Source organism: Astatotilapia calliptera, chromosome 14, assembly GCF_900246225.1.
Source record: "Astatotilapia calliptera chromosome 14, fAstCal1.2, whole genome shotgun sequence".
In the NCBI taxonomy this organism is placed as follows: domain Eukaryota; kingdom Metazoa; phylum Chordata; class Actinopteri; order Cichliformes; family Cichlidae; genus Astatotilapia; species Astatotilapia calliptera.
Window position 1 is genome coordinate 15,483,175 of NC_039315.1, and position 23,563 is coordinate 15,506,737.

General features: G+C 41.8%; 3 protein-coding genes across 8 annotated transcripts; 2 read left to right on the forward strand and 1 right to left on the reverse strand.

Annotated features, from left to right (window-relative positions):
• The first annotated feature begins 1,956 nt into the window (after window positions 1-1,956).
• sptssb (serine palmitoyltransferase, small subunit B) lies at window positions 1,957-5,315 on the forward strand. 5 transcript variants are annotated; one of them, XM_026192391.1, is made up of 3 exons: window positions 1,957-2,206; window positions 3,182-3,448; window positions 3,519-5,315. In XM_026192391.1, the coding sequence occupies exons 1-2, from the start codon at window positions 2,073-2,075 to the stop codon at window positions 3,423-3,425; spliced, it is 378 nt and encodes a 125-aa protein (XP_026048176.1). In that variant the 5' UTR covers window positions 1,957-2,072; the 3' UTR covers window positions 3,426-3,448; window positions 3,519-5,315. The 5 variants fall into 5 exon arrangements, with proteins under 5 accessions (XP_026048176.1, XP_026048175.1, XP_026048179.1 ...); XM_026192394.1 differs by adding an exon at window positions 2,569-2,632 and having other exon boundaries at window positions 2,154-2,391; window positions 3,182-5,315; XM_026192390.1 differs by having other exon boundaries at window positions 3,182-5,315.
• Window positions 5,316-14,221: 8,906 nt separating this feature from the next.
• otol1b (otolin 1b) lies at window positions 14,222-20,446 on the forward strand. The gene is made up of 6 exons (XM_026192284.1): window positions 14,222-14,248; window positions 15,539-15,672; window positions 16,144-16,559; window positions 16,648-16,737; window positions 18,462-18,533; window positions 18,611-20,446. Exons 3-6 carry the CDS (start codon window positions 16,157-16,159, stop codon window positions 19,513-19,515), a joined length of 1,470 nt encoding a protein of 489 aa, XP_026048069.1. The 5' UTR covers window positions 14,222-14,248; window positions 15,539-15,672; window positions 16,144-16,156; the 3' UTR covers window positions 19,516-20,446.
• A 17-nt stretch (window positions 20,447-20,463) lies between these two features.
• LOC113036157 (low affinity immunoglobulin gamma Fc region receptor III-B-like) lies at window positions 20,464-23,087 on the reverse strand. Of its 2 annotated transcripts, none has more exons than XM_026192291.1 (6): window positions 23,041-23,087; window positions 22,914-22,949; window positions 22,497-22,787; window positions 21,713-21,985; window positions 21,149-21,421; window positions 20,464-21,011 (listed from the first exon to the last, which is right to left on the reverse strand). In XM_026192291.1, exons 1-6 carry the CDS (start codon window positions 23,063-23,065, stop codon window positions 20,707-20,709), a joined length of 1,203 nt encoding a protein of 400 aa, XP_026048076.1. In that variant the 5' UTR covers window positions 23,066-23,087; the 3' UTR covers window positions 20,464-20,706. The 2 variants fall into 2 exon arrangements, with proteins under 2 accessions (XP_026048076.1, XP_026048077.1); XM_026192292.1 differs by having other exon boundaries at window positions 20,944-21,051.
• Between the last annotated feature and the right edge of the window lie 476 nt (window positions 23,088-23,563).

Below are 23,563 nucleotides of genomic sequence, written 5' to 3' on the forward strand. Positions count from 1 at the left end.
ATGTTGTGAAGTGCTTTGCTTTATTTATCCACCAGAGGGAGCTTTGTGCTAGGAAGATATGGGAAGTAACTCATTTAAAGGAGGCTGGCAGCAAGCTGAGCAAAGTCTGTTAATGGTGTAATTTGGCTACTGTGGGCAAAATGCAAATGCTGTCCAGCTGCAACACCTTCAGCCAGCGAGCGTACAGTCTCTGTGAGGCGAGCTGATTTAAAAACGAAAGTGTAAAAATGGGCATTCCCCTCTCTGTTTGAAGCCTGTCGCACCAGCATGTGCTTTAAATGCAATACATTTAAGTCAGCACTTATTTGTGCCTTCACAGTTCATTCAAATCATGCTCTCAAGTCTATGCTTAACCCATTGTGCCACTAATGGCACATTTATGACAAGCTCCTAGCTCCAGCTTACTGAAAAGGTGCAAAAATGTAAAGATCCAAACAAATTTTGGATTCCACTGCACATTAAAGCCGACTCTTTTACCAGAAATGCTCCTCGGAACAATTTTTCTCACATGAACACTCAAATTTAAGGCTTTTGGACCAGTAAAATTCAAGACTTTAACATTTTTGGATTATGTTGCTTGATATTCTGATAATATGCAGGATAATATAGCAATGTATTATGATAAATGTCAGGCTTGTGGGATTTCGAATGTAAATATATAAACACGGTGACAACATCCTAAATCAGTTGTTTAGAAGCAATAAATGAAGTAGAACAATAAAAACTTGGAATGTATTTAACAGGGGGGTTAATTAACTCTATTAAATCTGATTTCTTTTTTTGTATGTGAATGCATTAAAGCAAACCATACTGGAACTGTGGTTAAACATGCCACCATGTTTGCTGGAACAGTTCAGCCCGCCACTAGCCAGCTTTATGTAATATAAAACAGAGGAATGTGTGTATCACAGGGTGTGTTAGTTTCACATTTTGACTCAGGGAGGGGAGGGGGCAGCCCTTGTTTTTCACAAACCTGAGCAGGTTGTTAACGGTAATCAGATCTACTTGGGAAAACGAATGAAGCGAATCCCCCTTGCTCTTTCTCTCTCTTTTGTGTGTTGGCCTAATTCACCTGTAGTTTCCCTGTTTACAGACTACAAAGTCCCTAAAGGCTTAAGACTGTGGATGTCCGATTTGAATGATGATTTCCCCAGTGCTTGTCGCAGGCAGCAGCAGCAGTCGGTGGTTTCACTGCAGCTCCTTTACAAACATGTGTCCGGTGTGAAGAAGCGCCTTCGTGAGCTGTGCCTGACATTTCAGACCAGTATCCATCGTCCTGACGCTAACTGCGGGCTTGACGGTGCATCTATGCGTCACCGGTGCGCTACCCGTGTTTACACATCAATAATGCAGTATAAGAAGTGAGCTGGTCAGCAAAGCTCACAGTTAGGAGATAAGATTTCTCAGCTGTATGTGTGCTTACAGAAAGACACCCTGCTCTGTGTGTATATGAGAGAGAGAGTTTCTTCCACAGGCGTGTCTGAGCTCCCTTGGTTGTCCCACAGCTGTATGCAGGCTATGAATCCATAGACTGAAATGATCAAGTCCAGAAGGAGATGTGAGGACTCCTGATTTGTTTTCAAAACACTTTGGAGAATGTTTAAGGCTGCATTCCCAGACATCCCAGAAACACTCAGTGTGAGTTGCAAAATATAATTAAAGAGGCATTAGGTGTTGTAGCCTGTTATTACTTCATCTAGTATTATCACGGAGAAGGGGATGGAGAGGAGGAGGAGGCTGCTTTGGAAATGCTTTGTGAGCTGCATTCAGCTGAACGCGCTTCTTGCCGTTCTGTGTATGATATCTTGTCGCTTTAATAATTTGGTTTCCTCTAATGAAATGCAAACTACAGCATGCCGGAGTTGTGGTACACCAGTGTGGTCTCTGCTTGTTTTTCCGTTTTCCATCCTCCTCCTGCTGCTCCTGCTGCTGCTGCTGGTGCTTGATTGCTCGCTGCTGTCTACGTCAGAGGTGGCGCAGTGTCGGGCTGCAGCAGCATGGTGGGACAGAGGCGATGCGACACCGACTGAACAAAGTTTAAAGATGCCGCACAAAGCAGCAGCACACCACACATGGCTGGGATAGAGGTCCGGCCCTCTCCCCCGTGCCTCTTATGCAAGGACTGTTTTCTTTTTCTCTGCATAAACAAACACCGGCCTATGCATCGCATCTCTCGGACACTCCACCTGCGTGATCTGCGAGCCAGGTGAGTCGCGAGTCTAAGCACGGGTAGTGGGTGTGGTGTCATGTGTGTACCACATATAGGCTGGTGGTGAACTGGTGAAGCAGCTTTTTGGTTCACACAAAGCAGCGGAGCAGCAGCAGCGGCAGGGGGACTCCTCTGGTCTCATAATCGCAGTATAACGAAGGAATCTCACGTCGGCTGCCGAGGTGAGTGACGGCACAGGCTGAAGAGCTAATAAGCGCACACGCCTTCTAATATATAGTCCATACACATGTATTAAAATCTAAATTCAGTAATCATTGCTGTGGGTTGATAACTAACTCTAGTTTCACTTGTTTATGTCATTTGGGCACAATTTATAACTTTTGCGCAAATTCTTGCAGGTTTCTGGGTCAAACTTGGCATTTTAAGCAAGGCACCATCCTAACACTAATGAAAAAAAGAAAGGTAACTATCACAGGAAACTACCTCGTGGAGGCTTCAGGACAACAGTCCTATTAGACCCCTTTTTGTAACAAGGAAAGTTAATTTGATTGCACACGGCTGATGATAGCGGGTCTGTACTGGGAAGGAAACGTTGTTTTTCATATTCTAATAAATTGCACGACATTTAGAAGAGTGCACCTGTAACGCACCTGCTGGCCCCGCCCCCTACCTGTCTAGAAGGATCTATCACTGCCTGCCACCGCTTCAGCGTATATCATTTATCATATTTGATAAGACGTAGTCTGATAACATCACGGTCTTGGTTTTAAATCTAAAACGTTATTTTTGTCCATAAATTCAGCTCGTTGGTCTGTGATGCGGCTTCTACTTTATGCTTCTTATTATTTCATAATTGTCAAAGATAGATGCAGTAGATAAATGTAAAGTATAAAAAATGTGTAGCTGTGTAACAGTAAAAATTGCACAACCAATGTTATTTCCAGCTTATGAGTACTTACGACACTTTCTGTTGAGCCTTGTATTTTTTTTCTTCTACTACTACTTCTGCAGAATGAACTTCAAGAACTTGAGGGAGTACCTGGCTTGGTTATACTACCAATACCTGCTCATCACCGGCATCTATGTCCTGGAGCCGTGGGAAAAATCCATCTTCAACTCCATCCTCTTCTCTGCCATCGCCATGGTCGTCTACACCTCATACGTCTTTGTACCCATCCACGTGCGCCTGGCGCTGGAGTTTTTCTTAGGCATCTTTGGCGGCCAGCCGGAGAGCACCATGGCACTCATGACCTAAAAGAAACAAAACAAAACATGAAGGTAAAGAGACAGAAAATGTGTGGATGAGCATGAATCTGTCATCATATTTTCTTATAACTCACCTCCTTAGATCCTAGAGCACCTTGAGCCCTCCTTTTACAACAAGCTCGCCCTAAACCAGGCAATCAGCCACCTCTGCGAATCACGACTGAAAACATGAAGATCTTAATGGAACGATGTGGAAATCAGAGCCTTACTATCTTCTTTACATCCCAAACCCTCCAGCCTTACCCCATGGTATTAGACAGGCAGCAGAACAGTGCTTTCACACATGTCCTGTGAGATGTCTTATGATATGTTGTTTGTCCTTATTGATTTTTTGTTTGTTTTTGTTTTTTTGTTGTGTTTATCACCATATGTCCTGTGTGAGTGCATACCACATATGTGTTTTGCATGATAGGGTCATATATGGGCAGTCGATTTGCATGCTCATCTCACTATGAAATACTACTAGACTTGCTTCTTTTTTATTGCCTTTTAAGCTCCAGACTCACTATTTACAAAAAAGCAGACCGATCATTTTATAGCGTCTGAATCCAGTCTGTAAAATTTATGTCTGGCATTCTGAATTTACAGCTCACTACAGAGCAAGCTGTCACGTTTCAAGTGTTACACAGTGAGAGGCGACTACGTGAGTTCGAGATGATTTTAGACACAGCCCAAATTTCCTTCAGAGCCGTGGAAGGCATTATATGTCAGGCTCTGTGGGACTTAATGCAACAGGTAAACTAAACTTGCAATGCAACATCAGTGACGTTTCCTTTTTAAGTGTGTGTATGTTCGTTTATCTGATGTATCTGTGATGCCATGTTATCTCGTGCACTCACTCTGGGTGGTTAATCTGTAGTTTTGCATCAGAACCGCTATCACTGGGTTTTGTTTTTTTGTTTTGGTGTTTGTTTGTTTTTAGTTGCCTTTATGAGCTGCAATACTGACTGGCAGGGCACATTACACATTTCACGTAGATGTCATTTAGCTGATCTTAACAGAGAGGACTGATAAAAAGCCCAACCTATGCAATGAGTCTTAAAACGTTCGTGTTAAGACTCTGTTAAACAGATTTTCCCAGTCAGTGTGAGTAATATTAAGCCAAAATAACAGAAGAGATACGTGCCGAGCCCTGCTTTATCTCTAGTTTATTAACTGTTGGCATTTCTGGTAGGTGTACTCAGCTCTGAGCTTGAGCAAATATTGATACAACACACCTTTGTGTTGTAGGCTTGGCTTTGGTAATTACGTAACTCTACTTCACAAACCCCTGAAATCAAAAAAGAACTGTTTGATGTTTCATACAGAATGCAAAGATACTGTAGGCAAATTAACCCAAATGAAAAACAATGACATGGCTGACCAAAGTCTTCCTTATCTATAGTTGATCTATAGATAGAAAGTGAGTTTTAGTGTGTCTGGTAGCTGCGATGAGCATTGTGCGTTGGATCATTTTTAGCTATTTGTGCTTTGGGTGAGGGGCTCACTGGTTATAGTTCAAGCATAAGTAACAATGAGTTAATTTTATTTATATGGATTTATATATTTATATACACTGGTAAATGCTTGGCTGGTTACAATGTCAATTACCAAATGTTTGTGATTATTTATATCTGTGTTCTCCTGTGGCCATACTTTTGTTATTTGCTCTGTTTCTCTACCTTAAAGTGCTTTTTATATTGTTGTATCATTTCATTTCACTTTGGATAAACATTTGCTGAAGTCTCAGACGTTTCCAGCTCAGACAATGACGCGTTCTCTGAAAAATCTTCTTTTTTTTTTCCCACTGTGCACAAAATGAATGTTTTATTTATACATGATGGTGACACATCGCTCCAGTAATCAGAAAATAAAAATGCATCTGAAGATTCTTGGACAACTCTTCTCATTCTGTGTGGTTATTTATACATACTTATAGTTTTAAATGCAATTTAAATATTGTGGTCAGAAATTTATGTATATTCATCAGCATGATTATCACTGTAATTTTGGGCTCATAATGAATTCTTCGGACAGTTATCTTTCCGGAATAAAATGATTGTATAGCACACATACACATACAAGCTCAAATATACATATACTCACATATAAATCTTTTACTAAGTGGCGCTGAAGCTTCTATAATGTCTTTCAACTTGACAAAGCCGAGGCTTAATAACTTCTCCTTAGTGAAGGTAGGAAATTTTTAGGATGTTCAGAAATGCTCTAGGAACCACTTAGGCTCAAACCAGCGTTCACTAAAACCTGGAAAACCAGCATCTCTGTCCACAGTGAACTGAGTTTTACACCGCTGAGGACCGAGAGGGTGACAACCAAGAAAGAAACCCCTGCTCCAAAATGAAAACCATTTATTTTGTGTTTTATTTATTTATTCGTAAATATTTATTTATTTATATCTAAATGAATAAAACATCATAAAGTTCTATAGAACTTTGCAGCTGCCCACATGGAAAAGCCAGAAGCCATCTGAAGCAAACGTCGATGTTCCGACGGGACAGCTATTGAGCTATTTGTCCACAATGACTGGGTATGTTTGGAGGAGTAAAGAACTCTGTACCAGCTGTGAAGCATGGTGGTGGTAGCATCATGCTCTGGGATTGTTTTGCTGCCAGTGGTACTGGTACCATACTTGCCAACCTTGACACCTCAGAGTTAGGGAGACATTCAAAAAAAAAGGGGGGGGGGGGGGGGGGGGGGGGTTACATATACATAGACATATACAAAGATCTTGAATTTTACAGTGAGTTAAATGTCACAGTTATTGCTGTCCCTGAGCCGGGCTGTCCAAATTCAGAGGCTGCATCCATCTGAGGACCAGGCCTTTGGGCCGGGTCCTCCAAAAGCCGGGTAGGCAGCCAAACCGATTTACTCAGGAACAAATAAAACACTGAAAAAAGTAAAACTATAAAATTTTTAAGTTATCTAAGTGACTTATATATCATGTTTAACCTGAGTAGCGAAAGACCGTGGGGGTTTGAAAACGATGTGTTGGGAGTTCGCTGTTCTCGTCGGCTCAGATATTTTATGTTTACACAGCTACATTCTCACCTGAAAATATGCTAAAAGTTTATTTTGCGACCCAGAAAGAGTAATAAGACTGATATCGAAACTAAGTAGCTGCCACCATTGTTGGAAACTGGAATTGGCTGGGCAATGCTATGAATTCTGGGATATGGTTTTTCATTTTTGTTGTCCAGGTGGAAAATCAGGAGACATTCAGGAGAATGGTGGCTCCAGGAGATTTTCGGGAGGGGCACTGAAATTCGTGATTCTCCCGGAAAATCGGGAGGGTTTGCATGTATGACTGGTACGTTGCACAAAGTGATGGAACATGAAGAAGGAGGACTACCTCAAAGCTTCGCCTCAGAGCCACATGAAGATGTTTGAAACTTGGATGCAGTTGGGTGCTCCAAGAGGACAATAAGCCAAAACACATCAAAGAGCTCCACAGCACTCTCTTTTCATATATAATTCAAAATACCTTTTCTCATGCAATGGTGAAACGCCAACGTGTTTCAGCACACAAGCCTTCATCAGGGAGTGAAGCAGAAGGCAGGAACCAACTGAACAGTGAAAAACTCCACCAACCAATCAAAGACAAGAGAAGAAATAGACCACACTATCATATCAACCTCAGATAACATCCATCTTCAAAGGCAATTAAGTTTAAAGAAGAAAAGTTTATAAAAATAAAAGAAATAAAACTGATATAAGCGAGGATATCTAGTGAGCTGTACTTTAAAAATCCATAACTGATTTTATATAGTGCAGGCTAACATTGAGTTTCTGGAATGATCTTCCCAAATCACCATCCTCATCAAGTGTGAGTTTGTCCGTATGTATTTGAGCCTGTGTGTAGTAGAAAAAATACAAAATATATTCAAACTTGGACACGCATTTCTTGTTTTTAAAGGTCTTTAAAGATATACGCTGTACAATCAACAGTCGACCCTGTAAAAGTTCAAAGAAAACATTAAAGGCCACAAAAGTACCACAACATTTTTTTATGATGAGTCAGAATGAACTCCTGGCCACAACTGTATTTATTCACACAGCTTCACGTCAGTGGATCAGAGCAGTTACTTAGGAAAATTAAACAAGGAAAAGAAAAGCCTACAGGAAGAACATTTTGGACCCAACAGACTGTACCACATAAAACAAATTCAAACAATAACAGGCAAAGCCACCAAACTTGTTCTCTCTCTAAGGAGCAGGAATGAATGCCCTGGGCCATCCTTCAGATACTATATCCTGTGCATTCCTCCAAAGCTCTAGTAACATCAAGCCTGCCACATTCACCATATTTGGGGCATTCTTGTGGAAGAATGTGAGATGAATGGGGCTGAATACAAATATCACTGCACATTTCATCTGGAGAGCGGATGTAGGTTCTGGCAATTGTTTTGGTTATCAGTTAAGCAAGACCTCGAGAGTCTGCCAAGGTTTATGTGTTATAACCAAACACCTCCACCTTGTTCTGTTGTTTTTTTCCCCCAGGATGTTGGAACAAAATAGCTGCAACACCATCAGCTGTTAACCTACAAACCCAACTCAAAACCGTTTTCACCCTTTGTCCCCTGCCCTTGGTGCTTTCTTTTCTCTTCTCTCCTATGGAAAAATAAGGCCAAGCACTAAACACTGTTATGCCACCCTGTGAGGTAAGTTTAGCTTCTGCCTCGGGGTCTTTGGAGACGTGTCCTCTGTTTACACTACCCTTGTTAATTTGAGTCCCATGGAGGACAAGGTTAGTGGTTATCTCCATAATGACAAGGTGTAAACAAAGCTTTCTGTAGACTCAAGCTTTTTTTCTCAAAGCTCTCTGAAAGCTGATGTATTGTTTCCGTCGTGTGTGCACGTGGCCTGTGAGTGTGACATTCACTCACAGGCCACGTGAAAAATGAGAACTCCTAGCGACTGCTGAATGCAAAGACTGAGATGAGCATAAAAGTGAGAATAACACATGCATACATGCCAGTGCTGCCACCACCAACAGCACCAGCAGCAGCAGCAGCAGGTTTCAGTTAACAAGGAAACCCCAGAAAGTATTCAAATATCAATATTACTTCCAACATGTGATACCACCTTGTACACTGAGTCGCACATGCACCCATTGAGACAGCCTCCATTAGGTGCGTGCCATCACAACAAATGTCTCCAAGGATATAATCTAAGACAGCTCTTTGGTCACAGCCTGTGACAGACATTGATGAAATACACAAAATACACACAATGTACTGCTTTGCATGACCTTTGAATGACATCTGTTACACTTTATGTTAGTCAGAAAGAGAACATGCACATTTTTCCTCCAATAAAAATGCCTTTGTATTCATTAGGAACAGAAACATAGTAACAAGCTGCATACCTCGGCATATGTAACCTATGGGTTACTTTCCAGTGCAGCTATTTGAATAGACAATGCAAACAGTTGTATTTCATTTGTTTGTCTTCCTGTGCAAAAAATAAGGACTTCTCCTTAAAGGATGGCAAATTGTTCCTTCAGTTTGTTACCATATATTCTTTAATGTAGGTCTTAAAGGTAAACAAGAACTTTGGAACCGCTTGTTCGTTAGCAATTAAATTTATCGCACCATTATCATCCGCTTCATTCTGTAGCTTTAATTTTAATCATGTGAAATCATTCACAGTCGTCCTTGTCTGTAACCGTTTGTTTGTCAGTCAGCAAAATTCAAAAGCCACCAAGCTGAATTTCAGGAAACTTGGTGGAAAGGAATTGGGATCACTTTGAGAGTGCCCAACAGATCGAACTTTTTTCCGGTTAACTCTCGAAGACTAAGCCTTGTGATTTACTGTGAAAACATTTTATAAAGTCACTTGAGTCAACATGTGCCGCCTACTATCAAAGAGGAAACAAGACAATAACCTGCGGTTATAATGTATTTTAGTGACATTCACTGAGATTGTTTTGAGGGAATATTGTTTGCTCAGTTGGGTGTGTGTGTCTGGGTTTGTGTGTGTTGTCTCTACATTTATTGTTCTGTAGGGTTTTAGGTGGAGTTCTGGGTAAACATGCTCTGTGTAACTGGACCTTCTCTTGTAGCCTAATCATTCAGCTGTAATATCCAGGGCAGAAAAAAATAACGTGTTTTTTTGTTGATGTTGTTCATAAAAATTAATTTGCCCATAAAAACAAAATCCTGAAACACTGTTATTTACCTTGCCAGCTTCTACACTCTCACTCCTCTCTTTTCTTTTTTAAAGACCTCATTTTTAATTTAATTAGTTTTTTTTTAAACACATTAGTGGTAAAATATTCATTCACAAAACAACATGCATGAATGAGATGAGCCAGATTACGACAAGCAAAAACATCGCCTATCACTCACAATAAAACCCGGTACAATGTGCTGGAACAAGCCCGATCCATGAAGGCCGACTGCCAACCCACTGGACCCGGATCTGCTGTCATGGTCTGGGTATCAGACCCTGTACTTAGGGTCAGACCACTTTCGGCTGCATGACAGACCTGCCAAACAGGACGGTGCTTTTAACGTTGTGGCTATAATTCGAGGACCTAAACTCGACATACAGGTGAAGTTAATATCTTGTTTAAACGAACACCCTTTAAACCTCTAGGCCTGTCGGTGCAATTTTACAAGCTTAGTGCTGTCATTTAAAGACCCTGGACAATTATTACATGTGCGTCATGGCACAGCTCTCAGCCCTGCATGTGGGCTATTAATAATCAGTTGATATGAACCTAGGAGTGGCTGCTGGCCTGATAGTAAAGAAACGAAACAAGAAAAGAACAGTCCAGCAAGGCGTTAAACTTTGGCCAAACTTCCAAATGGTCAAAGGGCTTACACTACAACTACTGTTATGTTGTTCTAAGTTTGAAAGAAAACAGTAGTGTGTGCTCCTAATATCCTAATCGCTAGGGCATAATCTCACCTAAAATATTTATTTTGGATTTATGACACGCATGTGCGTGTTTGTGTTTGATAAGGTGCACTTTATGCCCCGTAAAGACAAAAGGAAAAGGACTGCCACCAAGTGGTCATATAGGAAACAACTGTCTCCTTAATGTAATATAGATGCTGAAAAATTAGACTGTCTGTGCAGTAAAATCATCACAAAGCTCTGAGTCTGAGTCTGGCACACAAAGCAGTCGAGTACATGCGATTAATATGCAGTATCTGGTCCTGATGGTGAATTTCAGAGTAGGCTGCTTGGAGTTCATGGAAACATGGAAATTCATCAACGTGTGCAAGCCACTGTGGAGGAATATTTGACAGGGAACCAAGAATCTGAGACCCAGAGGCGAGGGAGTGAGACAGAAGTTCGCAGTTTGTTTTTTCTTGGTTAATCCCACACCTGTGTGCTCTCTGCAGGGTCAAAGGAGCTTGCAAAGAAAAGCGTCTGGACTTCTTTAAGTTGCTTGAAGATGTTTCACCTCTCATCCGAGAAGCTTCTTCAGTTCTAAGGTCAAATGGTGGGGAGTCCCAGATATAAACCTAGTGGGAGTTTCCCCCCACAGAGGGACAAAAGGACCCCCTGATGATCCTCTAATCGCCTGAGCCAAGGTGTGAAACTGGGCGTGGGTCCCAATCAGTCAGAGTTTCGGGTGTGTTCATTGTGAAACCTGACCCCACCTTATCATGCGAATTCCTGAGGTCAGATGGCCCAGGATGTGAGTGGGCGTTAAGGCGTCTGGGAAGGGATCTCAAAACTGGATTATAGATGGCAGAGAGTTGGTGTCGTAAACCCCCGCCTCTGTTCAAAGATGGTCGCTCACAGTGGACATAGATGGCTTCTTTCACTCCTCTTTCAAACCATCTGTCCTCTCTGTCCAAAATGTGAACATTGGCATCCTCGAAAGAGTGTCCTTTATCCTTAAGATGCAGATGGACTGCTGAGTCTTGTCCTGTGGAGGTGGCTCTTCTATGTTGTGCCATGCGCTTGTGAAGTGGCTGTTTGGTCTCTCCAATGTAGAGGTCTGAGCATTCCTCGCTGCACTGTACAGCATACACCACATTGTTAAGTTTGTGTTTTGGCGTTTTGTCTTTCGGGTGAACCAGTTTCTGTCTGAGCGTGTTGCTGGGTCTGAAATACACTGGGATGTCGTGCTTGGAGAAAACTCCCCTGAGTTTCTCTGATACGCCGGCTACATACATACTCTCTGCAGGGTTGTGGAGTCTGTTAGTTTAGCTAAAACAAATCTGAGGAAAGTTTGCAAGTTAGGACGACAATAGAGTGCCGTGGAAATGAAGCCAAGACTGCTTCTTATTTTACCTCACTTTTTAAGGGTGTCTTCTGAAGTAGGGACATATTAAGGCAGCGAGTGTAGAGGGAATGATTTTGTGGTGGTGGTGGTTCTGAGGATTCAAAAAGGGGAGATTAAGGAGCACACGCTTTCAAGATTTCCATAAATGCACACATCCAACAACCTTTCCCTGCTTTGTCTAGTCAACAGCCTACCTGAGCCAGCTGGCCAAGAGTCAGTTGACCGCACATTATGTTTACTGCATGAATGAAGAAGGCGCATAAAGCTTTGCACAGTGCTTTACTGCCCTCTTTGGTTAAAAGTTCTGTGTCAGACGAACCTCTGCTGGTTGCACCTGTAACCAAATTCCCCTAAATGCCTGCAGAAGTTTGGTATTTACTGCGCAGGCAAGTGAAAACAAAAACCTCTGTCAGTAGTACGGCATTTTGTGAAACACCTTCATTTGACACAAAGAGATTGATGAGACAAGCAAAAAGTACTATTTTCAGAACACAAGAGTTTTTCAGTGTCAGAATCATTTTGTTGTCTTCTGATAGCCAAGACTCTGGAAACAATTAAAGAAAGAAAGAAAGAAAGAAAGAAAGAAAGAAAGAAAGAAAGAAAGAAAGAAAGAAAGAAAGAAAGAAAGAAAGAAAGAAAGAAAGAAAGAAAGAAAGAAAAGATTAAATTATAGTTAAATATAAAATTCACAACATAAAGACTGAAAATGGTCTGAAAATCTAGTAATCCTCCAAAGGTTTATGGGCAGGTGAATGCAGAACTGAAGTCCCTTCATCCGGTCTTCCGATCTCTGTGAAGCTGTCGGGCTTTAAGTGTTTTTGTTGCCATTCACCGGAGGAATGTAGATTGTTTTTCTGTGCAGTCAGCTGTAGCTTAGGTACGCCTGTTCAACTGCTTGTTGGCTAAAATATCTAATCAGCCAATCACATGGCAGCAGAGAAAATGTTGTGTGGAAATGCCTCGTTGATTTCACAGGTCAGAGAAGGAAAGTCAGCTTACTTTAAGCTGATAGGAAAGCAACAGTAACTCAAATAACCACTAATTACAACAAATGTATACAGAAGAGCCTCTCTGAATGACAACATCTCACATCTTAAAGCAGCAGCAGAAGACCCCACCAGGTGCCACTTCTGTCAGCTAATAACAGGAAACTGAGGCTCCAATTCACACAAGCTCTCCAAAATTGGAAGACAGAAGATTAGAAAAGGGTTGTCTGCTCTGAATCTCAATTTTGGGTCAGAAAACAGCAACATGAAAGAACGGGTCCGTTCAGTCCTTTATCAACGTTTTTAGCTGCTGCTGGTGTGTGTGTGTGTGTGTGTGTGGGGGGGGGGGGGGGGGGGGGGGTATTGTTATTGTCTTGGCACACTTTGGGACCCAAAGTTCCAACTGAGCATCTTGTTGTATTGTTGCTGATTACATCCATCCCTTTATGATGACAGTGTATACACGGACAGCTGTTTCCACCATGTCCCAAAACTCAAATCACTTCAAACTGGTTTCTTGAACACAACAATGAAATCACTGCAATCAAATGGCCTGCGCAGTCACCAGATCTCGATCCAGTAGAGCACCTTTGAGATGTGTTGGGACAGGAGATTCACATCACGGATGTGCAGCAACTCTGCGATGCTGTCGTGCCACTCTCAGAGGAATGTTTCAGGGATCTTGATGAATCTGTGTCACAAATTAAGACATTTAAGAAAACACAAAAGTGTCCAATCTGGTGCTTGAAAGCTGTAACTAATAAAGTGTCTAGTTAGTGTACAACGGACATTTTAAAAGTACTAATAATATTTGGACACCCATTTCTCAAAATGTACTTTAGGTTGCAACTCTTTAAATGAATCCCACAAACTCATTTTAAATATTAAACATCTGAAAAACAACCTTATTTAACTCTTAACACTAATTCACTACCAACCCCAAATTATGTAATTTTTTATCACCTCCCATCTCTTGCATAAATAAAACATCAGCGTTCATCAAAACATATGAAATATCTGTGAAAACCAGCAGATTGAAAGAAATGTAGCTTTCACCACAAACTGCTGTGATGAAGGCTATCGTGTTTCCACAACCACCGTCTAATGCATTAGAAACCGAACATTAGAGGGGCTTGTCAGGGAAAGTGTGGCAGGAGAAAGTGTTTAATTGTGCTCTGGCCATATGAGCTGTGTCTTCACTGCCAGTATACCTCCTGCCAAGGTCATTAGCTGCTAATTCTGCAGGGTCTAGATTGCCTTCGATAAGAACAAAAAAAAATAAAATTTATGGCATTGATTGTACCCGTGAGCATGCCGGGGTCAGAGCGGCTGATTGCTAAACAGGTCTCTGTCTCTCCAAACTTATTTCACACATTCACTGCAGCTTGACCGCCTCTTTTACATGAATAGAGTTAATGTAAGGCAATACTCCTCCGTCCATTCAGGTCATCTTTGGTGCTCTCTCTGCTCTGCTGCACCGGTGTGAGTAAGTTAACTCTTTGTGATCCCTTTCTCCATAGTGTATGTGGATGGCGGATAAGGGCATGGACGGAAGATGGAGGCTGTTAAAAGAACCAGCAGGTGAGCAGCGTCTGGGTCCTCTGTGACCAGCTGGGCGCTGTAAAATGACCGCCGCTGTTGTGTGTGGTCTGAATAGAGCTGAGAGACGATGTTGTTGAGGTCAGGCAAGGAGAACCCCAGAGGAACTCCTCTCTCTCGCAGGAATCAACTGCGTATCTTACACTCCATCTACTTGCCTTTTATAGAAGGGCCGGTTGGGCCATTACCTGAGCTGCTGGGAAAGATGGAGATGAAGAGCATGTAAATGTAGGTCAAGACATGGAAAAAGGTTTACGTAATAAGATTAAATGGTTTAAATACACCCAATCGTCTAATTTTTAATAGCGTGCTCTTCATCCCTCAATCCTGCCATCAGTGCTCTCCATTTCCCAAATTTCATTTCCCGTCTTTCCTGCTCACTCACAGCCGGTCATGGATCTCTCTGCGGACGTGAGGTCTTCAGCAACTGAGGCATGTCCGCTTCTCAAACATTCATTGTCAATGGCAAGTCGAGAGTTTCGACTGCACAGCTACCAGAAAATCACTTTTCTACAAAAACCTGATGCTCTCTTGTTACACCACAAGAATGAATCATTGTCCAGCTGCACAGTTTGAATCATAGTTAACAAATGTCTCCGTCAGCTGACCTGAGGGTTCATGTGCTAAAAAAGTCAGTCCCAGTGATCGGGCAAGCATTGCAAGTGCATCGATTTAAGGAGATAAGCTGGTTCTTTTGACAAACAGCTCAGGTTTAGCTGCTGCTGAGTGATTATGTGTGCTCGTTAAAAGCTAAAGCTTTCCCCTGGATGTTCACCAAGTACGGTTAGATTGTAAATACTGAGCTCTCTGTGCTACGTGCCAGTTTTCAGATCTAGTGTTAAGCCAGTTTAATTAATTGTCGCAGATTTTTTGCCACAGGTCAAAGTACAAGATCATGCAAGAAAATATACTTGCAGCTTTGTGCATACAAAGTGTCACACATGCATACATGCAGTGCAGTCTCCAAAAGTGGCTGCTCTAAAAGCCAGTGTCAGAGATTCCTCCTTGCTTGGCTTTGTCCCATTAAGAGCCTGGGTAGTAGGTGGGCTGCTTGGAGGAATGCCTCCCATATCAGGTGAACTACTGCCCCACGGCCTTTGCTCCTTGCTAGCTAGCAGCGAGAGAGTGCTCCCGGCGGATGATGTATCCCGTGTCACAAAAGCACCTTTCTACACAACAGGGGTACAGAGAATAGGCCACAGCACAGTGGTTCTCCTTGGGTTGGCTCCAGCCCACCATAGTGAGATTTCAGACCTCCCCCTATGCTTCCAGCAAAACCCCCTCATTGGAGGAGATGGCCCTTTACTCACGCCTGGCAGAGATATCAGAGGGACCTGAAGCTCCTGGTGCAGCCTCCAAGACACTGCTAGAGAGGATAAATGACCATAACACTTATGCATAACTGGGTAAGTGCTTATAACTTGGTTGAACAAATATACTCAGAAGCTTTTAAGTCACCTAGTTTAAACTAGTGAGAGTACAAGTTTATTTGATATTTTTGCTTGTGTGTAGATTACTGAAATTGATAGTGTGATTCCAGCTTTGTTCAAACAAATCTGAAATAACTGACTAACTAACAGAAACCAGTGTTGACTGAATATCAGACTGCAGCAATAAATAAATAAATAAAAAGTAGAGCTAACCTGTGACTGGCATTTTAGGAAAAGTTAAAATACAGAAAAGGAAAGAGGAAAAACATAAACATGGAATAGATGCATGGAAACAATAGAAATTTGAGAGGTACAGTCTGTTCTACGTTTGTGAGTGAAGTGCTAGCATGTGCTTTTTTTAAACTTCTTATTTGTTTAAAGTTTAATTATATGGAAGATTAAACAAAGTCTGACAAATATCAGAATAACGTCTCGATGCACTCTCAGATCCCCGACAACCATGAGGATTATTTCCTGCCAGTCGACTCTTGTGGCTGTAGTTGCGGTTGCTCTCATTGTGGTATACTACACTGAAGCTAAGACTACTCCGAAGCCAAAGTACCAGTACACCAAGAAACCCGTCCCTCAGATCACGGTCCACAGCCCTGTAACCACCAGCGTGCCCAAGACTCTTAAAATAGTCCCAACTGCAAATCCTGTGAAGCCCCATCCCCCGCCCAACCCAGTGAGGACCACCAACCCAAGTCATGTCTTTCCACAGCACTACCCTGACGGCACCGGGCCACCTGGTGTTGGTCCTGAGAACTACACTCTGGATTACAACGAGTGTTACTTTAACTTTTGTGAATGCTGCCCACCGGAGAGAGGGCCCAGGGGCCTGAAAGGAGAAAGAGGCCTGACAGGTATAGACTCACTGATATGTTTTAATGTTATTAATTATTGTTTGGTTTGTTTGGCTTCAGATTTTCCACTCACACTTATTTTACTCAGGGGCACCTGGAGAAAAAGGCCTTACAGGAGCAGCTGGTTTACCTGGGCCACCTGGCATCAGTGGTCCTATTGGCTTAAAGGGAGAAAAAGGTACACACTTAAAAATTACTTATTAAAATGATATATTGTATTATGTTATTTACTCACTGGCTACTTTATTATTTAGGTATGTAGACATAGTCAAGACACCTGCTGAAGTTCAAACTGAGCATCAGAATGGGGACAAAAGGATTAAGTGACTAAGCATGGTGTACTTATTAGTGCCACATGTGTGAGAGTAACCCAAATAACCACTTGTAACAACCAAGGTATTCAGAAGAGCTTCTCTGAATTCACAACACATCAAACCTCGAAGTAAATGTTCCACAGCAGCAGAAGACCGTACTGGTAATTTGGGTTGGATCTCCTTTTGCCTTCAGAACTGTCTTTATTCTTCATGTCATAGATTCAACAATGTGCTTGAAACATTTCTCAGAGATTTTGGTCCATGTTGACAAGACAGCATCACACAGTTACTGCAGATTTCTTGAACATGACTGAATGTCAGGTTCTAGAAAGCAGTTTGGGATGATTTGAGTTTTGTGACATGATTTGTAATCCTGCTGAAAGCAGTCAGGAGAGAATAGGGATGGACGTGATCAGCAACAACACTCAGGTAGGTTTCGGTGTTTAAACGTTGCTCATTTGGTACTAAGGAGACTTTAGTATGCCAAGAAACTATCCCCCGCACCATCACATCAACCTGAACCATTGATACAAGGCAGGACAGAGTCGTGCTGTTATGTTTTATGTTGTTTGTGCCAAATTCTGATCTTCTAAAACAGCTCGTTTCGAAACTTGTGACTCATCAGACCAGGCAACATTTTTTTAACTTTCTGTTGACCAATTTTGGAAATCCTATTCAAATTGTAGTTTCCTGTTTTTAGCTGCCAGTAGTGGCACTTGTGTAATCTCCTGCTTAAAGGTTTGATGTGTTCAGAGATGCTCTTGTGCATATCTTTTTTGTAAGGAGTGTAGTGGCTATATTAATTTGTTAGAGTTCTCTTTCTCTTATATTTAAAATAACCACACTGCTGACGGACAAGCGACAGTTTTTACGCGTTGGTTGGTTTGCAACGACGAGTAAAACCATCGTGTGGCTCAGCCGTTTAGTTTATTTTCCACATAAACCTTTTACAATAAAGCACAAGATCCTGTTGACATTTTTCAAAATAAACTGAAATAATAACAATATACATTATTTTCAAACATCAAATTTTAGAATGTGCATGAAGCAAGTTACCTCAAATAAGAACATGAAGTAACTATAAATGGCGCTTACAAGGAGTGATTATTTAGGTACTGTTACTGTGAGTTACTGTTGCCTTCCATCCACTCAGCTTGGTCATTATCCTCTAACCACTGACAAGACTTTTTCACATACAAAACTTCTGCTCACTGGAAATTTTCTCTTTTTTTTTTCTCTGTAAATCTTAGAGATTTTGTGGGGAAATCCCAGCAGATCTGCAGATACTCTGACCAGCTTGTCTGGCAATAACGACCATGTTCAAAGTCCCTTAAATCACTTTTTCCCCCATTCTGATGCTCAGCTTGAACTTCAGCAGCTATTCTTGAGCACATCTACATTCCCAAATGCATTAGGATGCTGTCACATGATTGGCTGATTACATATCTGTGTTAACAGGCATTCAGGCATACCTAATGAAGTGGTTGATTTATCTATATATTGTCTTTCCTCATCTAAGAGAATTTCTTTTAAAATAAATTTATATTTTAAATATAATTAATATATTTGTATTTCGCAAATTTTCTAGGGGACAAAGGTGACAGAGGAAACAGTGGGCCAAGTGGGCCACTAGGCATTCCAGGAAAACCAGGACCAAAAGGTATAAAAATCTCATGGCTATATTTTTCATTGTTACCTGACTTCATTTATTTTTACACAGTTTTCCTTACCTTACAGGTGATGTTGGCTACAAAGGGGAAAAGGGTGAAGTAGGACTGCAAGGTCTCAAAGGAGAAAAAGGGCAGAAAGGAGAACCTGGCAAGAATGGGACTGCTGGTGAGAAAGGAGAACCTGGAAAAGAGGGGCCAGCTGGGCCTCCAGGAGTGGCTACAGTACATGGACCAAAAGGAGATAAGGGGGATAGAGGGGAGTGTGCCTCATATGGAGAGAAAGGACACAAAGGTGAACCAGGTGAACCTGGAGCTCCTGGAATCCCAGGAGCGATGGGAATTCCAGGACAGAATGGCAAGCATGGCTCCCCAGGCCCTATAGGTGTCCGAGGGGATCCGGGAGCTCCTGGACCACAAGGAGAACCAGGGGTGAGGGGGCTAGAAGGACCACAAGGTATAAGAGGGATTCCAGGACCGAGAGGGGAAAGAGGTTACCCTGGGATGAGAGGTGAGCGGGGTTTTCGTGGATTCAAAGGTGCTAAGGGTTCTGGATCAGGGGTTCCCCAGAAACACTCTGCCTTCAGCGTAGGTATCTCTCCGAGAAAGTCTTTCCCTCCTTCAGGCTTCCCGATCCGCTTCGACAAAGTCTTCTACAATGAAGAGAACCACTTCAACATAACTTCCAACAGCTTTACATGTGTCTACCCTGGAGTTTATGTCTTCTCCTTCCACATCACCGTGCGCAATCAGCCGCTGCGAGCCACGCTGGTGGTGAACGGGTCACGGAGAGTGAGGACACGGGATTCTCTGTACGGTCAAGACATCGACCAGGCCTCCACTCTGGTGGTGCTGCGGTTGGCTGCAGGCGATCAGGTGTGGATGGAGACGCTCAGAGACTGGAATGGAGCGTATGCCAGCAGTGAGGATGACAGCATCTTCTCTGGATTTCTGCTTTACTCAGACAAGCCGTGATGCACACTTTGTGTTTACTATCACAAAGTCTGAATACTGGTGGTGCTAGTGTACATGCTGGTCTGCACGTCTTCTATTATTGCCTAGCCTCTTCTTAAGAAGGGATAGTACTCGCCACACAATAATGCTGCTGCAGAGTAGTGCTCCAAAGTTTTGATTGACACCACCCTAATTAAATATAATGGTTAAATACAGTCCAATTCACAAAACACAGTGAGTAAAGCATCCCAAGAAATACCCCTGAGGTAATTATTGGAAGATGGCGTTCACAAGTAGTAAAAGATCATAAACTAATCTCCTGTTATCCAGACAGAAGAAAGTTTTTTTAAATGATAAAAGTGTAAAAGTTCAATATTTAGCATAAAAAATGTATAATTTATCCAACATTTTTGTGCACATGCAGTGCCTCCTTATGTTAAAGCATCCTAATTAAAAGTAGCAGCAGTAAGTGAGAGATCGTGCAGAAGTTTATTATTCAGCTACCAACGCAAAAGATAAAGCACAAAAATATGATCAGTGCTGTTTATCTATTTGTCAGCAAGATTACTGTGTTCCTCTACTGATTCCTTCAGTTAACCTTCAAGTCAATGCCCTGACCCAGTGTCACCCTTGCCTCATTTGCATGAAACGAAAAAAAAAGCTCCTTCGTTTTGGGTCCCACTTTTTTCTCACGATTTAACTGCTGCTTCCTTTTTAGTTGTTTTCACCCATAATGACCTAAGCTGTGTGAACATGTATGCAAAAAGCGATCAATAGAAAAGACAAATGTGTTCAAAATAGTCACCACTGATAGCTGCATCATTAATCTTAATGTAAACCTGTCAAAAAATGACTGCACCCCTGTGTCTTATTAAACCAGTGATTGTAATATATAAGAAGTCCTGCTCAAATATGGAGCAGTAAAAAGAAATTGTGTTCACAGAAAATAAAATCCAGCAGTACATAACATTTTGTGAAATGCTTTATTTGATTTTAACATGTATGTGTTAGATATCTCCAACAATTCTGGTACAGCGCTTGATGTTTGTTAACTGGAGATATCAGAATTTCAGGTGCAGGACCTCATATATGAGATTTCTAGTTGTACAAAGTACAAATACAAAAGATGAAAAATTGCACAGTTAAATACAGAAGTGTGACAATGACCCAGCGTGATTAGTAGAGAGATTGTGTGTAATGTATGCTAAGTTATCAAAGAGAATCTGCAGAGTCCCCAGACATGTCACCGGATTCCTCAAATGGATTTGCCTGATCTTGAGTTGTAGCTGAGTCAAAATCCTGGTCTGTAGTCAGCAAAGTGGTTGGGACTGCTTGTGAAGTCAGTGGAGGCGCTTGTGATGGTGTGCTCTTTTCTGGAGTGAACTGAATCGGCTGGTGAGAGGAGAGGTTAGGGGAGGTTGGTAATGAAGCAGCAGCAGGTGGGAAGTCATCTGTGGCTGAAGCAAGGCGAAATACTGGCCTTTGTCCAGGATGAAGAGGTGGCATCTTCTCAGGTTCTGTTGGGTCAGAGATGAGATGGCCTCTGAGGCTGTGCAACTGTTAGACACAAAGTATCACATTTTTAGCAATCCATTAGGAACTTTGGGGCTTATCGGTGTAGAACAAATGCTGGGGTAAATTAAAATTAAAATACCTCTTATTTGTCCAAAGTTTTTGGGTTCACTGGACTTCGAGAGGCCCAACTGAGGCACCCTGGCCTTGCAGCTGTACAGCCCTGGAGTCTGTTTCACTACATTATAGTTGTCAGAGGTTGCAGCTCCCAGTCGCCTGTTATTTTTGTAGAAATAGAAGTCTATCGGAGGGGCAGGAGCAGGGGCGTTGTACTGCACATGGCAAATGAGCTTCATCCTCTTTAGCTGAGTATCATAGTTGGGGATGATCTCCAAAATTGGCTGTGACAGAACCTCTGTGACAGAAGACATTGATTTAATTTAAGAAAAAAAAAAGTGGTAGGTCATGAGGCTAAGAATATTTATGTTCAATTGTACTAACAGGAATAACTTAACATTGTGGGAAATATGGGCTTTCTTGCTCAGCATTAAAGGAGAAGGTCTATACACACCAAGTTTAGCACTAGGTGTAAAAATGGATCACTTATAAGAACACTATCTAGATTAGCACATCTCTCAAAGCATGCTGTCATTCCTTTAACTACACCACACCTAAGATAAGAACACACAATTCTGTGTAATCTCACCTAAGATCTGTACATGAGCACCAGCAGAAATGACAGAGTGTGTTTGTCTCCTCACATCCCAGGAAGCCCTGCAAGAATATACTCCTAGGTCCTCAAGGCTCAAGTTGGTCAGATAGAAATCTGGCTCGTGACCGTTTTGTCTCATTACTTCAACGCCATCTTTGTACAAAATAATGTCTTCAAGTCGGGGGTTCCCTCTGACACGACATGTCACCTCCAATGTGCTCCCGACAAGTTGAGGATGTCGTGGGACTTGCAGAATCGCCCAGCCACCTACGGAAACACCACAGAGTTACCTCTGAATAACTTCCAATCTTACATTAGTAAAGCAATGGGAGAAATTCACTAATTTCCTAACATTTAATGTAACAACATCTAACAATAATGCGTAATGCTACAATGCAAGAAGGGGAGGTTAAGGTACTCTATAATACAGCCTGCACCCCTGATATACTGTCTAGTTATAACATAAGGTGGGGAAAAGATACCACATAAGTACAAAAAACCCCAAACAAAACAAGTCCTTGTTGTACCAAATTGACATTTTAAGTAGAATTATAGAAGATTTATATGTTAAACCCTAGAAAGTCACAGTATAAGTTGCAGGCTGTATTAAGAAGTGCTGCCATCACTCACAGCATGTCTTAGATGAGCTGCACAGAAAACCTAAAGTTGAAAAGAAGCTTATAGATGTTCAATGCTCCAGTGTTAGGATTACACAGGAAGAAAGAAGCCTAACGTGCAAAGCAATTTTATTTCTTTCATGCAGACAAACAGATCTTACCGTCCACCTTGAGCTCCACAGGGACACTTTGCTGGGTGCGAATCTTTCCCACCTTCGTGTTTCTTATTCCTTGGCAGTAGTATTTCCCGCTCTCTTGAACTTTGGAATTCCAGAGTTTTAATTCCCCCCCAGTCTGTGAGAGCTCCTCAGAGCCCCTGAACCACAGGTAGGTCCAGTTAGACCTGTGCACATCAGGAATACTGCATCTCAAGTGTGCTCTCTCCCCCGAGAAGATCCTTGAATGTCCTGACACCAACTCGATGTTGGCTCTGAAAGACGTCTCAGTGGGAACTGCAGAAAAAAAGAAGAATACGTTTAAAGGATCTATTTTGGTAATGAGTGTAAATCCTGAGATCACTTCTAAAATAATATCTGTGCAAATTTAAAGTATATTTGTAAAGAATATTTGGTCCATACCATGAGACACTACAATCTGTGAGAGTGCTGAAAAAACTGAAAGAGAAAATAATCAAGTTTAAATGACAGTTACATCAGGTCAGTATGTAAAAGTACATTTTCATTAAATGAGCTGAAGAAAACTCACCAAAGAGAGAGATGAGCTTGTCCATTTTGGAGACTCTTCAAGAAACAGAAACCGATCGAGTATTTATTCATTTTCACTAAAAGGAGAAGTGAAAATGCTTCTTCCCCCCCTAGGGGTGCGCCATATCAGGACATCCTTCTTACCAAAAAGATTTCTACCCTAGGCTAAAATTAATTTCATGGTAAACCACATCTTGTGGCAAATTGTCTTTTATGCTGTGAAGGCATTTTTTTGACATGGTCACATCACAGGAAGAATAATTACAAGTAAATGGGAACTGACCGTTTTTAACACAGGAAACATTTCTATCCTGATAGCAGGGATCTCTTCCTTCATCAAGAGACCACAAGGAGTCACTGAATCGCTTGATGAGAATGAAAACCATGTGGATCGTGTTTTATTTCCCCCACAGTCACCTGTTATCTGACCCCCCTGTGGGAGGTTTTGGACTGATGTGTTGCACAGTCCTCCCCAACAACACTATTTTTCTTCATCTGTTTAATGTGGAAACTTGATATTTTCT

Coding starts and splice junctions, on each gene's coding strand:
- sptssb (XM_026192390.1), top strand. CDS start 2,073: ATGGCTGGGATAGAGGTCCGGCCCTCTCCCCCGTGCCTCTTATGCAAG. Junction 2,207..3,181: donor CTGCGTGATCTGCGAGCCAG/GTGAGTCGCGAG, acceptor CTACTTCTGCAG/AATGAACTTCAAGAACTTGA.
- otol1b (XM_026192284.1), top strand. CDS start 16,157: ATGAGGATTATTTCCTGCCAGTCGACTCTTGTGGCTGTAGTTGCGGTT. Junction 16,560..16,647: donor AGGAGAAAGAGGCCTGACAG/GTATAGACTCAC, acceptor TATTTTACTCAG/GGGCACCTGGAGAAAAAGGC. Junction 16,738..18,461: donor TGGCTTAAAGGGAGAAAAAG/GTACACACTTAA, acceptor CAAATTTTCTAG/GGGACAAAGGTGACAGAGGA.
- LOC113036157 (XM_026192291.1), bottom strand. CDS start 23,065: ATGGACAAGCTCATCTCTCTCTTTG. Junction 21,422..21,712: donor TGCTCATGTACAGATCTTAG/GTGAGATTACAC, acceptor CTTCTGTCACAG/AGGTTCTGTCACAGCCAATT. Junction 21,012..21,148: donor AAACTTTGGACAAATAAGAG/GTATTTTAATTT, acceptor CTGACCCAACAG/AACCTGAGAAGATGCCACCT.